The sequence below is a fragment of the Gymnodraco acuticeps genome, unplaced genomic scaffold, assembly GCF_902827175.1.
Source record: "Gymnodraco acuticeps unplaced genomic scaffold, fGymAcu1.1, whole genome shotgun sequence".
Classification (NCBI taxonomy): Eukaryota; Metazoa; Chordata; class Actinopteri; order Perciformes; family Bathydraconidae; genus Gymnodraco; species Gymnodraco acuticeps.
Window position 1 is genome coordinate 887,222 of NW_022989750.1, and position 11,288 is coordinate 898,509.

At 40.4% G+C, this 11,288-nt stretch overlaps 1 protein-coding gene across 3 annotated transcripts in view; it reads right to left on the reverse strand.

Annotated features, from left to right (window-relative positions):
• Window positions 1-11,288, reverse strand: part of dennd1b (DENN/MADD domain containing 1B) — a 104,209-nt gene that overhangs the window by 50,854 nt on the left and 42,067 nt on the right. For 2 of the 3 annotated variants that reach the window (XM_034206226.1, XM_034206362.1), the window contains 4 exons: window positions 10,580-10,699; window positions 5,048-5,117; window positions 3,287-3,367; window positions 1,996-2,055 (listed from right to left, as the gene is read on the reverse strand). In XM_034206226.1, the coding sequence (XP_034062117.1) occupies window positions 1,996-2,055; window positions 3,287-3,367; window positions 5,048-5,117; window positions 10,580-10,699 (331 nt within the window). The remainder of the gene's footprint in view (window positions 1-1,995; window positions 2,056-3,286; window positions 3,368-5,047; window positions 5,118-10,579; window positions 10,700-11,288) is intronic. The other variant, XM_034206287.1, reaches the window with a different exon arrangement.

Consider the following 11,288-nt stretch of genomic DNA (forward strand, 5'->3'; position numbering starts at 1 on the left):
CTGATGATAGAGGCAGAAGAGAACATAAGAAACAAAACCCGTCACAGTCAGACAGTAAAGATATGGAATTGAGAGAATCAACAACAATGGAAAAATATCAGCTAAATACGCAGAGTCGAGTATGTTTGACTTGACCCCTTACCCATGACATTATTTGGCAAATGTTAGTAAGCATTTTAGTATTTAAAGTGCTGCTGGAAGAAAACGTTACAGTGCCGGAGATTAAATATTCTACTCAACATTTTGTATCTTTACAGCAGTTGGTGATCCAGTTACCACCAGTACAAATAATTATTAAGTCTCATGTGACACCATTTGAGCAAATAACCTTACAGTAATAACAAATAGTAAGGGGGAAAAAAGTAATGGCGGCACCATATTGATCATTTGTTTAATGTAAAACAAACTCAAATGTTTCACACCCAGTCTACATCAAGTGCATTAAGTGTGAAAAACGTGAAAAGTATTATCATGAGTAAACAATTGTCATATTCCCAGAGGAGGGTCATTGTTGGAGTGGAGCGACGCTCAGGAGTTAAATACACAACACAACAAACACTAAAGCCGAACAGGACCTAGAGCTTTGCCTTTTATGGTTTTTATTCTAATGGGCAAAACATTTTGTATCTGAGCCGAAGCATCACCTACGCCTTCTTCTTTATGTCTACAGTAAGTGCATTTGTTTCAATAATACAGTTACTCCAGCCATAGTTTAAGTTGTTTTGCAAAGCTACCAGTTCAACTAAATAAAACCTTTATTATTGACATGACAGTTAAAGACTTCTTTGCATTAATGAAAAGCATGAACAGCATGCTGTAAATAATGTGTTCAACAAAAGGCTCTCTTCCGAAGTTTAGTTTTCCCAGCAGCTTCCCAAACTTTTTAAACAGAAGCCAACCAGATGTTTTAAGGTGTGCTTTTTGCCAATAAGCAAGATGAGAAAAAACAGCCATATTTGTTTTAATAATGTTAAACTCAGTAAACTTCCTGTCTTTGCCTCCTTTATGAAGCTCAGTCCTTGTTCAAGTGCTGTAAAAGGGCCATTTTAATGGCACTCAAAGGACTTCTTAGTACTTAAAATCATTATAAGAAGACAGCAGATAATAAAATATAGATTTGAATAACTGCTGTTTCTATCACAACTCATCCCACCTGTGTAACTCTCATTCTCACACTGGTTGGTAAGAGGGAATTTGGTGCTCCGTTCGGTTGTACAATAAACTTAATTTGCTAACATCGCCTATAATTTATCAGCTGTCAGACATGTGGATTTGCTTCTATGTCGTCTTTGTAAACAATACTGTATGTGGGGAGGGGGGGGGGGCTTATTCATAGAAGAGTAGTTATAGAATAATTCAAACTAAATGAAAAAGCTATTGTAACTAAACAAAGATCAGTGACTTAAGACGGTGTATCTGTGGCACAGCAGAACCCCCAGAAACACATGCAGTAAAACATTACACAGTGTCTCTCCGTCTTTCTTTTTGTGTGCTAAATAATGTTTCCCTGTTGGTCTACACATTCATGGCACTGTGATAATCACAAGCCATGCTCCTCGACTCAACCCAGGCTTTCATTGGCTGTTTGCTTGCTTATCTGCTTTTTTCTCATTCTTTCGAAGACATGTTTATATAAAAACATTGAAAGTGGGTTAACTGGAAAGGCATCAAGGAGATTTTTTGAGCACAATTGCGTTTGCTTTAAACATAAATAGGGGGAAAAAACTTTTGATATTCAGAGAGAGAATATACAGTAGCAGTGTGGAATGGCATTAATCATTTACAAAGTTTGATTGTTTTCCAGAGGAGAAGAAACACACACCAAGGCCCAGGATAGTTTGTTTTTGTTATATTTAAAAAGATAGCGTGGCTTATTTGGCCAAATTGGAAAGCCGTTGCTCCCATGCGATTAGTACAGCGGCGGTTTCATATTTCACAGCAGCCTCCTTCCCTCCTCCCGTTTCTGCCGTTCACTCATTCCCCCCCCCCACTCACCGGCTCCCTGCTTCGCCGATCTCTCAGTACTTGCCCAGTGGCGATATACAACTGCTCATTCTTGCACAATGAGGGAGAGAGATAGAGAACAAAACAGGGTTCACACATGAAAGGGGACAATGATCCTTCTTCTTGGCTGCCATGATAAAAAAACACTCTTTAAGGGAATAATTCTGCTTCATCAATTAAATATCAAACTAGTGGCTTCTGCCAGCAAAGACATGGAGCCATCACCTCTGTTCTCCGAGGCTTCTTTCCCAATAAAGCTCCGAGACGCAGATGAAAAGATTCTGTGCATATATACAGCTGATAAAAAAAATACTGACAGAGGAAATAAATCATAAGGAATCTTAATTGACCTTGTTAATCTTTAGAGAGATGTATTGATTACCTTATATTAGTCTCGTTATTTCTTATTTATTTATCTGTGTAATTAGATGCAGTCTTCTGAGACCTTTGCCGCAAAAAAAATCAGTGTTGCTTTTTTTTTTAATTGGTCCAAAAAAAATAAAAAAGGAGCGGAGGTCCTCGAGGACAAAAGGCTCACACTGAAACTCTTTTGATCCCATTATGATGTGGAGCCCAAGCAACAGGATCATAAAGATGTTGGTGAACAAACAGGATGAGTTCTACTTATAAAGGCCAGGAGTATGTGAGCGAACAGATAGGGAGAAAGTATTTGATGTGTGAGCTGGAAACACACGAGGAGATTGTGTCAGAGTTAAGACAAACACTGGCTGACTTTGAGGGACCTGTGCTCATTAAGCCGTTTTACTTTTTGATAAGCAGGAGACATGGAGAGTTGTGAAGGACCCTTCCAGTTTAAACATGTCCAGCTCGGGCTTATCACACAGAAACCTGTTCGCGCCACTTCTCGTTTCCAAACAGAGTGTCAGTCCTGGGCCCTTTCTGTCTCTCTGTTGTTGTATCTTCACCTCCTCCTCCTGCTATCTTTTCTGTCTGCTCTGTCCATCACTCTGTCCATTTCAACCTCGATGCTTCGTCTATCTTTCCCTGTTGCTTATTCCTTGTCTGTTTCTATGCCATCTTTGACTCTCCTCATTGTGTCAAATCCTCTTTTTTTCTCATTATTCCTCACTTTGTTTCCACTTATTGTCTAGTATAATTGTTGCTCTACTTTTATCTTCTATATTTCTTGTTTTCTGCAGCCTCTTTCCTGATTCAACACGCTGCTACAGTGCCTGTCCCACTCTCCCTCTTTTTACCTCTTGTCTCAGCTGTCTTGCCTCTGATAAGGGGGAGGGGGGGGGGTTACGAGATCTGTACCTACCACACTCAGGTTGACTGGCGTGAAGGGCTTTGGCACTGGCAGATCATAGAGAGAATTCAGCATGTCATTCAAGTCATTTTCCTGGGGGAGAGAAAATAAACAACAAAGGAAAAGAAAAAACATTAAAACATAGGGCACATGAATTTTATTTACTTGTTTTGTTGATGTCACAAGTTATGTGTCAATCTTAACAACAGTGCTGGGACAGGCGCTGCTGCAGACCAGAGGGCAATCCTGCAGCGTGGCCTGGAGGGCTCCAAAACTTCCGACTGACATGTGTTTAATGAGCAATGGTGAGGTTAAAAGACGGCTGAGCGTAGGGCTGCAGACGCTTATTATCCGGCAGCGTTGATTTACGGCCGTGAGCGGGCTGTCTGTAATTAAGCCGGGGTCCCCGCTCCAAAGACAAGGGCTTTAAGAAGCCGTCAGAGATAGCTGGCTTGACCACATAACAGGCCTTTGGATTATTCTTCCAGCATTTATGAGCTCTACAACAAGATTGCTATTTACACTCGGCTCGACAACTGAGCAAACAACAGCTTGCAACTTGTACTTAAACTAACTACTGTGAACACAGAGGTTACGCACTTCAGTTTGGTTTAGTATCTTTTTTCTATTCGCCCTCTCAGAGAACTTTGTTTTGGTTTTGGCTACGAATCGTTGCTTGTTTGAGGAAACGTGCAAATGTGGGTATGTGCGCGCCAGAAGGAAATAGAAACTTGAGAGGAATGGGCGGACATATACAGTAAGAGAAGGAGAATGGGGGGAGGGAGGGGTGTTTGAGGGTGTGCGATCGAACAGCCTCCTGTCATGAGAGGCTCAATGCTCACACGCATGGTCAGCAACACGGCCTGGGGAAACAGTTCATTTACCCCTCGCCTTAAACCCTCATCGCTCTTCTGTCTTCCCTCGTCTGTCAACATCTCCCTCTCGCCTGGAACGGACAGCGGGGTAAATAGAAACCAAATCATGCACACTAACACTTCAGTCACCCAGGATTTGCAGCAATCCTTTTTTTTTTATCTCTCTCTCTTCCTTATCCACAAACTGGTCTATTTTATTTGTCTGTCTCTTTCCACATTAGAATATCCTGCCCCTTAATCACTTAAATGTGTGTGCATGTTGAATGTTTATGTGATATGTTTGCGATTGTCTTCTATAGCGGGCCTCTCTGTCCTGATCATTGCTCTCTAAGGGTCTTGGAAGCAGCAGTGACTACATGACAATTGAAAGCGGTCCCTTCCTCCCTCTGCTTCTCTCTTCAGTCTAAACATGGGAACATCACCTACACCCTCTGAGCTAGACGCTGCACATCTCCCCAGTTTGTTGCATATTTTACATTTTCCCTCCCTTTGCTAGTACAATGCAGTGAATAGTCAGGGGAAAAGACTTTTGTGAAGTGTGAGCATTTGTGTGTGTGTGTGTGTGTCTTTCCATTTCTTTCTTAACGATTTGTTTTCCAGTAAATCATCAGGAATAACTTCCAGTGTCAGATCAGCGTTTGGTCTGTGAAATGTCAACATTGTTGCCGCTAACAACAGGAGCCAAGTCGAGCCCAAGACGGCGAACAAAACTCGCACACAAAAGACAACATGCAGAAGAAGAACAGAATGGAGGGATATATCTTACCACAGTACAGTTTCGAAAACATTAAACTGTGTGCTTGTTGCTCACTCAAATCAAAACCACCATGTCTCATTTCTCATGTGCTTACACCACATCATACATACAATTATAAAAACATCCAGCAGATATGATTACCTGCTGTTTTGTTAGGTAGTCCGCCAGCGTATTCAGCAACTTGTAGTATATTTCAAACCATGGTACATAGCTGCAAGAGTCAGAGAGACAGATTATTTATTAACAGTTTAAATCGTTTTATCATCTCTTTAAATAAACAGACACCATGTGATTCAGTATCTGCACTTATGTTTAAATAAAAAACCAAAGAAAAGAGTCTCCTGCAAAAACAAATCAGTGTGTTGCAACTCATTCTTCGCATATAACGTGTCTATAAATAATTTCACTTTCTGCTGGACAGTAAAAATGTAAACAGCATTGAGTTTGTTGTGTATAGGTTTGCCATACTACCGCGTGTATGTCCTGACTATTGTGAGTGACCTACAACTGAAAGATCAGATGTACACGGCACATTGATAATGAATTGTGTTCCCAGCTACTCAAAAGCACAGAGCTGGACAACAGGGAAAAAAAGTAAATGCTATCCAGTCCTTATTATGACATTCTTCGTACCCAGGGTCCTCCGCATGCTAAGGATTCCTGTCATGTATGCCCTTTAAGCCAATAGCAAAAGAAAGTAGATAAAAAAAAGCAAAAAAAACTATGGAATTGATATTCTTTATAAAAAAACAACAACATAGTTATCATGTCATGCGGAGAGATGCTATGGTTTACAAGCATGCTGCTCACAGATGCGCAGGCTTAACAAAAATGCAGCCCAAGATGCCTCCTGCCCCCCCCCCCTCCTCCTCTCACTGCTTCTTTTTTATGCCCTTCGCATTTAAAAAAAAAATTGCCTTATGGAATTAATGTAATATAAATAAATTCATTAACAAGCTCAAAATAATTTATACTGCCGTGTTTGTGTTAAAGCTAATCGCTGAGTACACCCACCATAAGCTAAAAGCATCTGCAGCATGGCTTTCTTTACAGAGTTGACATATTCTTGGCCAAGTCGGGTTGCTTTCTATGTGGAAGAAGGCCAACATTTTTCTTTCAGCATAAAAGCTGTGAGGGCTCATTTAATGTTATGCAATCAAATAATAAAAACATGGTTTCCTATCAATGTATTGAATTTTGACTTAGTTTGGGGGTTTTAAAATGCACTTCTGAACATTGCATGAATAATGATTCAAGGATTTTTTTAACATTAACAGCAACCCATTAATGCTTCATTAGCTTGCCTGGATGCAGGGGTTGAAGAAATAAAGTATTGGGAAAATGAGCCAACCAATCAAAGGAGTTGTTTGCTCACCAAAAGCAGCGAGTTATTCTCAATGTCAATGGGTGAAAATGATGTTAAATACAATTCATTATGATGATAATTTAATACAAATAAAAAACTCTGACAAAGAGCTTAAATCTGCAGTTTCATAGGTATAATAAATGATGTATTTGTGAGAGGGAAGCTTTGGTTGTGTGAGTTTCTAAGCCAGTGAAGTCCTGCTCACGCAGTTGGCTGGAGACTGAGCAGTTTCCAGGACATGGGTCACTGGCTGCTCTGTAGACTGGAATTAACACACAACAAGAAAACAATAAAGTGAACCGAATGCAAATGTTCATATCGCTAAATCCGCGAGGGGCCAATGGCAGGCCAGGTTCCTGGAAAAGTGCAGCCAAGCGCACCAATCAGAGAGGCTGAGTGACCATTAGCCTGAAACAATCAGCCTCTTAACAGGCCAATATTTTGACGTCTGTGTGAAGATTTTCCGCAATCAGGTCAAATTCGCAGGAGCGACTAAATCAAACACGCGTATGTTAATTCACATGCTGACCGGATATCAACCTGAAGACCTATTTCTGCCAAATATCTGCATACGGGGTCAGTATACATTTAGCAATTACACAAAAAAGTTCAGCCTGATGTTATGAATAAGGGGGGGGGGGGGGGGGGGGGGGGGGGGGGTTGAGCCTTTGTATTATCTGACCCCAGTATGCTTGTTTAAAAAGCCAGGCTTCTGGACATTAATCCTCCATTCCTCACAGTTGAAGGGGATGTAAATAGGACTCTCGCTGTCAGAGCAGCCGTCAGGCCTCACAGATCTCACAGTCATTAAACCCCTACACCAAGGTGCTGGAAATCCTTTGTTTTAAAGGAAAATGCATAATCACTGGTGCAGGCAGCACAAATGATCAATATTCCTCTAACGTCTTCCCAAAATAGGCATTTGGGTTTTTATGCTTTCTTCAAATGCAGTAGGATGAATATAATGTTAAGACGTATTGTTGTGTTCTACTTATCCTCCCCCCACCCCTACTCTGCTCTCTCTGTTGACGCAAAGTTAAAGTTTGGAAAGCTTAAAGAGATACTCCTACTCGCCACAGTTCATTGCTCAGATCTGTTTGTGCTTCGCAAATCCTCCGATAGAGAGAGAGGCATCCATCATAGGAGTGCTCAGTGTGTAGGGGCCCCGCAATCTCTCCTGCCATTTTAAACACATGTCTTTTCAAAGTGCCATGTACTCAGAGAATGAACCAGTTAATCTGCCGTCCACTCACAGCCCGTCGTGCTCTTCATCCCCGGCTCAGACTACCTAACGGCACGGAGATATCTGACAGAAGACAGGGACACAGAGGTGCCATTGGGAGTTAAAATGATGCTATTATAGACAGGAGACGACACACAAATCTAGCTGAAATAAGACGTTTTAATATAGTTTTAACAAGCATATTATATATATATATATATATATATATATAAATATATAAATATATATATATCCAAAGAAAAATGTAGTTGAAATAGAAAATAAACACACCAAAAAAAATGTGATATTTATTTTATTCATTACACCTCTCTGTTTGATTGGCTCCTAATATCATATAACTTTTATTAGCCCTTCTTGCAGCCATAAAGTACCTGTTGGGTGCTAAGTAAAACACTTATTCCTGTTCCTTAGATGAGTCTTAAATCTCCTTTAGTGCAGTCACCTGTAATCGTAAGTCATCTTACTCTTTGTAGAAGGCTCAGTGGAAGATTTCATTACACCTTTACTTTCACGGGTTAAGGGTTAAGTACAGGGAAGGAAGTGTCCTCCGGCGATCCTATGTGACCAAAAACTGAGGCAACGCAGTCCATAAAGTGTTTCTGAAGCGGCAGCCGTTAAAAAAAAAAAACTGAAGAAACACACATTCTTCCTTCCGAAATTACTCACATTTCAACAGAAATTCCTACAAATGTGAGAGACAAAGATTTAGGGACGATTGGAGAGTAACACTATAAAATGGTACAAGTTTTAATTAGCGTTTTTCGCCTCGTTTTGTTTAAAGTTTGCCTGAAGGGAGCGCGGCCCTTTCGACCACGGCTTTAGCAGTCCGACTACAAAGGGCTGTCCACATAAAACTGTCCTGCTCATTAAGGCACTTCCTCCTGTAAGCTGAGGTGACAATTTTACGGTCCCAGCACTTCAACAATCACAGAGACGCAAACTGTTTTAATTACCTTTATCCTATATCCATGGGAAGTGATAGATTAAATAAAAAATGAACTAGTGGGCCTTGGCCTTCCTGCTTTACATTTCACCAAGCGCATTTTATCTGATAATTCTTTAAGATTAGCCATATACAAGATCTGCATTTTCTTCCCCTTTTTCTTTGGTTATTATTCTTTCTTAACACAAATCAATCTTAATGCTGTATCACTTAACTAATATGGCAAAATGAAAACACTGTTTAAAGAAAAATATTTGTCATGCTTTAGAATATTTTCACTTGTTCTACTGTATCTATGCTAAGAAAATAAAAAAAGATCATCACCCAAAAAAGCAAGCAGACAAACAATTTAAATTAACGATAAAAAAAAACGTTCTATACGTTGTCTTATTAAAATGAAGCAAGCCATGCAAACTACTCAAAATGCATAATGAATTTTATACATCATATGTCAAATGAATTAGCATGTCTAACTCAGCGAGAGGGACAGGGGAACCTCTGCTAATTGGCAGTGAAGCTTCATGCATAATTATGGGCCAAGCGTCTTTGCTGTCGCACTGTGGCAGTAGCCGAATAACGAGGAGAAAAGAGAGAGAGAGGGAGCAAGAGAGACGGAGGGAGAGAAAGAGAGAGAAAGGAAAAGAAAAACAAAAGCCACGGAAGCTGGCCGGGGAGGGTGGGTGGTGAGGGAGGAGGGACACTGTTCTTCACAGCGGCTCATCAGGGCAGCGACAAACCCACGACTGTCCATCAACAGCAACACGCACAGCGCGCACACACAGAGACACACACACACACACACACACACACACACACACACAGAGACACACACACACACACACACACACACACACACCACAGAGAGACACACATACACACACACACACACACACAGAGACACACATACACACACACAGAGACACACACACAGACACACACACACACACACACACACACAGGCGATAGCAGCCCTTACACAATGCTGCCTGCCTTACACCAACAGAGAAAAAGAAAAGGCTTTGTGCTCCATTTCCAGTTTGTTTAACTGCTTAATACATTCATTACAAATTGATTTATATTGTATATTTTCCTCAGTTTATTCTAAAGTGCATAAGCCTGTCCACTGAGATTAACACTGGAGTGCTCCTTCTTTGTAATGTTAAGGTAATTACATCTGTACAAATATTGTGTCAACTTGCAATTACATGGGAATTAAATGATAATAGCCTTTGTTGGAGAGTAATTATGCAAAGAAAATGAGTTTGGTATCCTCATTTACGTACGCTGTGATAAGATAAATCCACCTATGAAATATCAAAAACTGCTAAATGTCTGGATAATTATAGGCACATCACTAACATATTTGTGTGGGCAGATGAGAATATAAATGTGTTATTCTGGCATAGTGCAGCTCAGTGTGAGAATGAATAGAAATACTCAGCAAATCAGTTTGCCTTTCTAAGATCTAGTAAATTAATTTTTTTCATCAAACTTGAGAAATAAATGCAGCCCTATATACAGTATAGAGATAGAGTATATATATATATAGTAGAAGTACTCGGATCTTGTGCTTAGTAAAAGTAGAAGTACTCAGATCTTGATCTTGCAAAAAAAAAGATAATCTATGGATTGGTCTCAGCGGGAGACCAATCCATAGATTATCTTTTTTTTAAAAAGGGCAAAACAACTCTTGGTTATTTGAACGGGAAAACAAAGACACTGGTGTTTGAAAAGGTCTTTTTCCTCACATTCTCGTGATTCTGATTCTGAATTTTAAATATGAAAGGCTGACTTTTATATGTTTGGACTTGTGAAATGCAGCATAACTTCTAGAACACCCAGTTATCTGTTGACATTATTTATGGGAAGTGGATGTATTTGTTCTTGTAAAAAACACAAATGGTATGAAACCCAGTGTTAAAGATTTTCGTAAGCAGTACGTTCATTAGGACAACAAGAACAAAATACATGACAGAAATAAAACAAATGAAATAGACACGTACAGTATCTTGGAGTATTAAAAGCAAAACAAGAATTAGTGAGCATGTGAACGTGCATGTGTGTGCGTGTGTGTGTGTGTGTGTGTGTGTGTGTGTGTGTGTGCGTGAGTGTGTGTGTTACCTGAGCAGACATATGCAGATCCGGCAGCCTTGAGTGAGTCGGCAGAAACCAAACCTCTGCTTGCCGTCGATGTCCGTCAGCACAAAGGTGAAGTTCTGCCCCACCTGATTCTGGGAGACCCTGGGGCCAGACACAGGGGACACATACTCACACAGGGCCAACACCACAATGACTCAACAATCAACTGAATACAATTGGATGCAGTAAATCTACAAAATCATATACACTTAGAATACTATATAAGAAAACACGATGTTGTCTGGCTGGATTAGAACCAAACTCATTCTCAGACAAAATCTCACCATTAGCTAATTCTCTAGTCTTGGTCCAATCTGAGGTCACATCTGTATGGCAGCCAATATGGCTGCTTGAAAACTGTACAAATCTTTTTAATGCCCAAGGTACATTTTAGAGAATCTCTGCACATCCCTACACCACTAGATGGCAGCAGCTCAGCTTCAGTAAAAGAAAGAGCAGCCCCCCCCCCCCCTCCATTTCTCTCTCTGTGTCTTTACAATGGGAATTTTAACATGTCATTTTCCATGCTCAAAATAAAGAAGCCGGTACTTTTCAGAGAGCTGCTGGCCACATCAGGCCTATATTATTAGCATAGGAAAAGACTCTTCCTTAGAATCTGTGCTCTCTAACGCTCAGGAACTTACTGTATAAACTACTGTGCACAACTATTCAAGTGCGCAGGTAACTGATG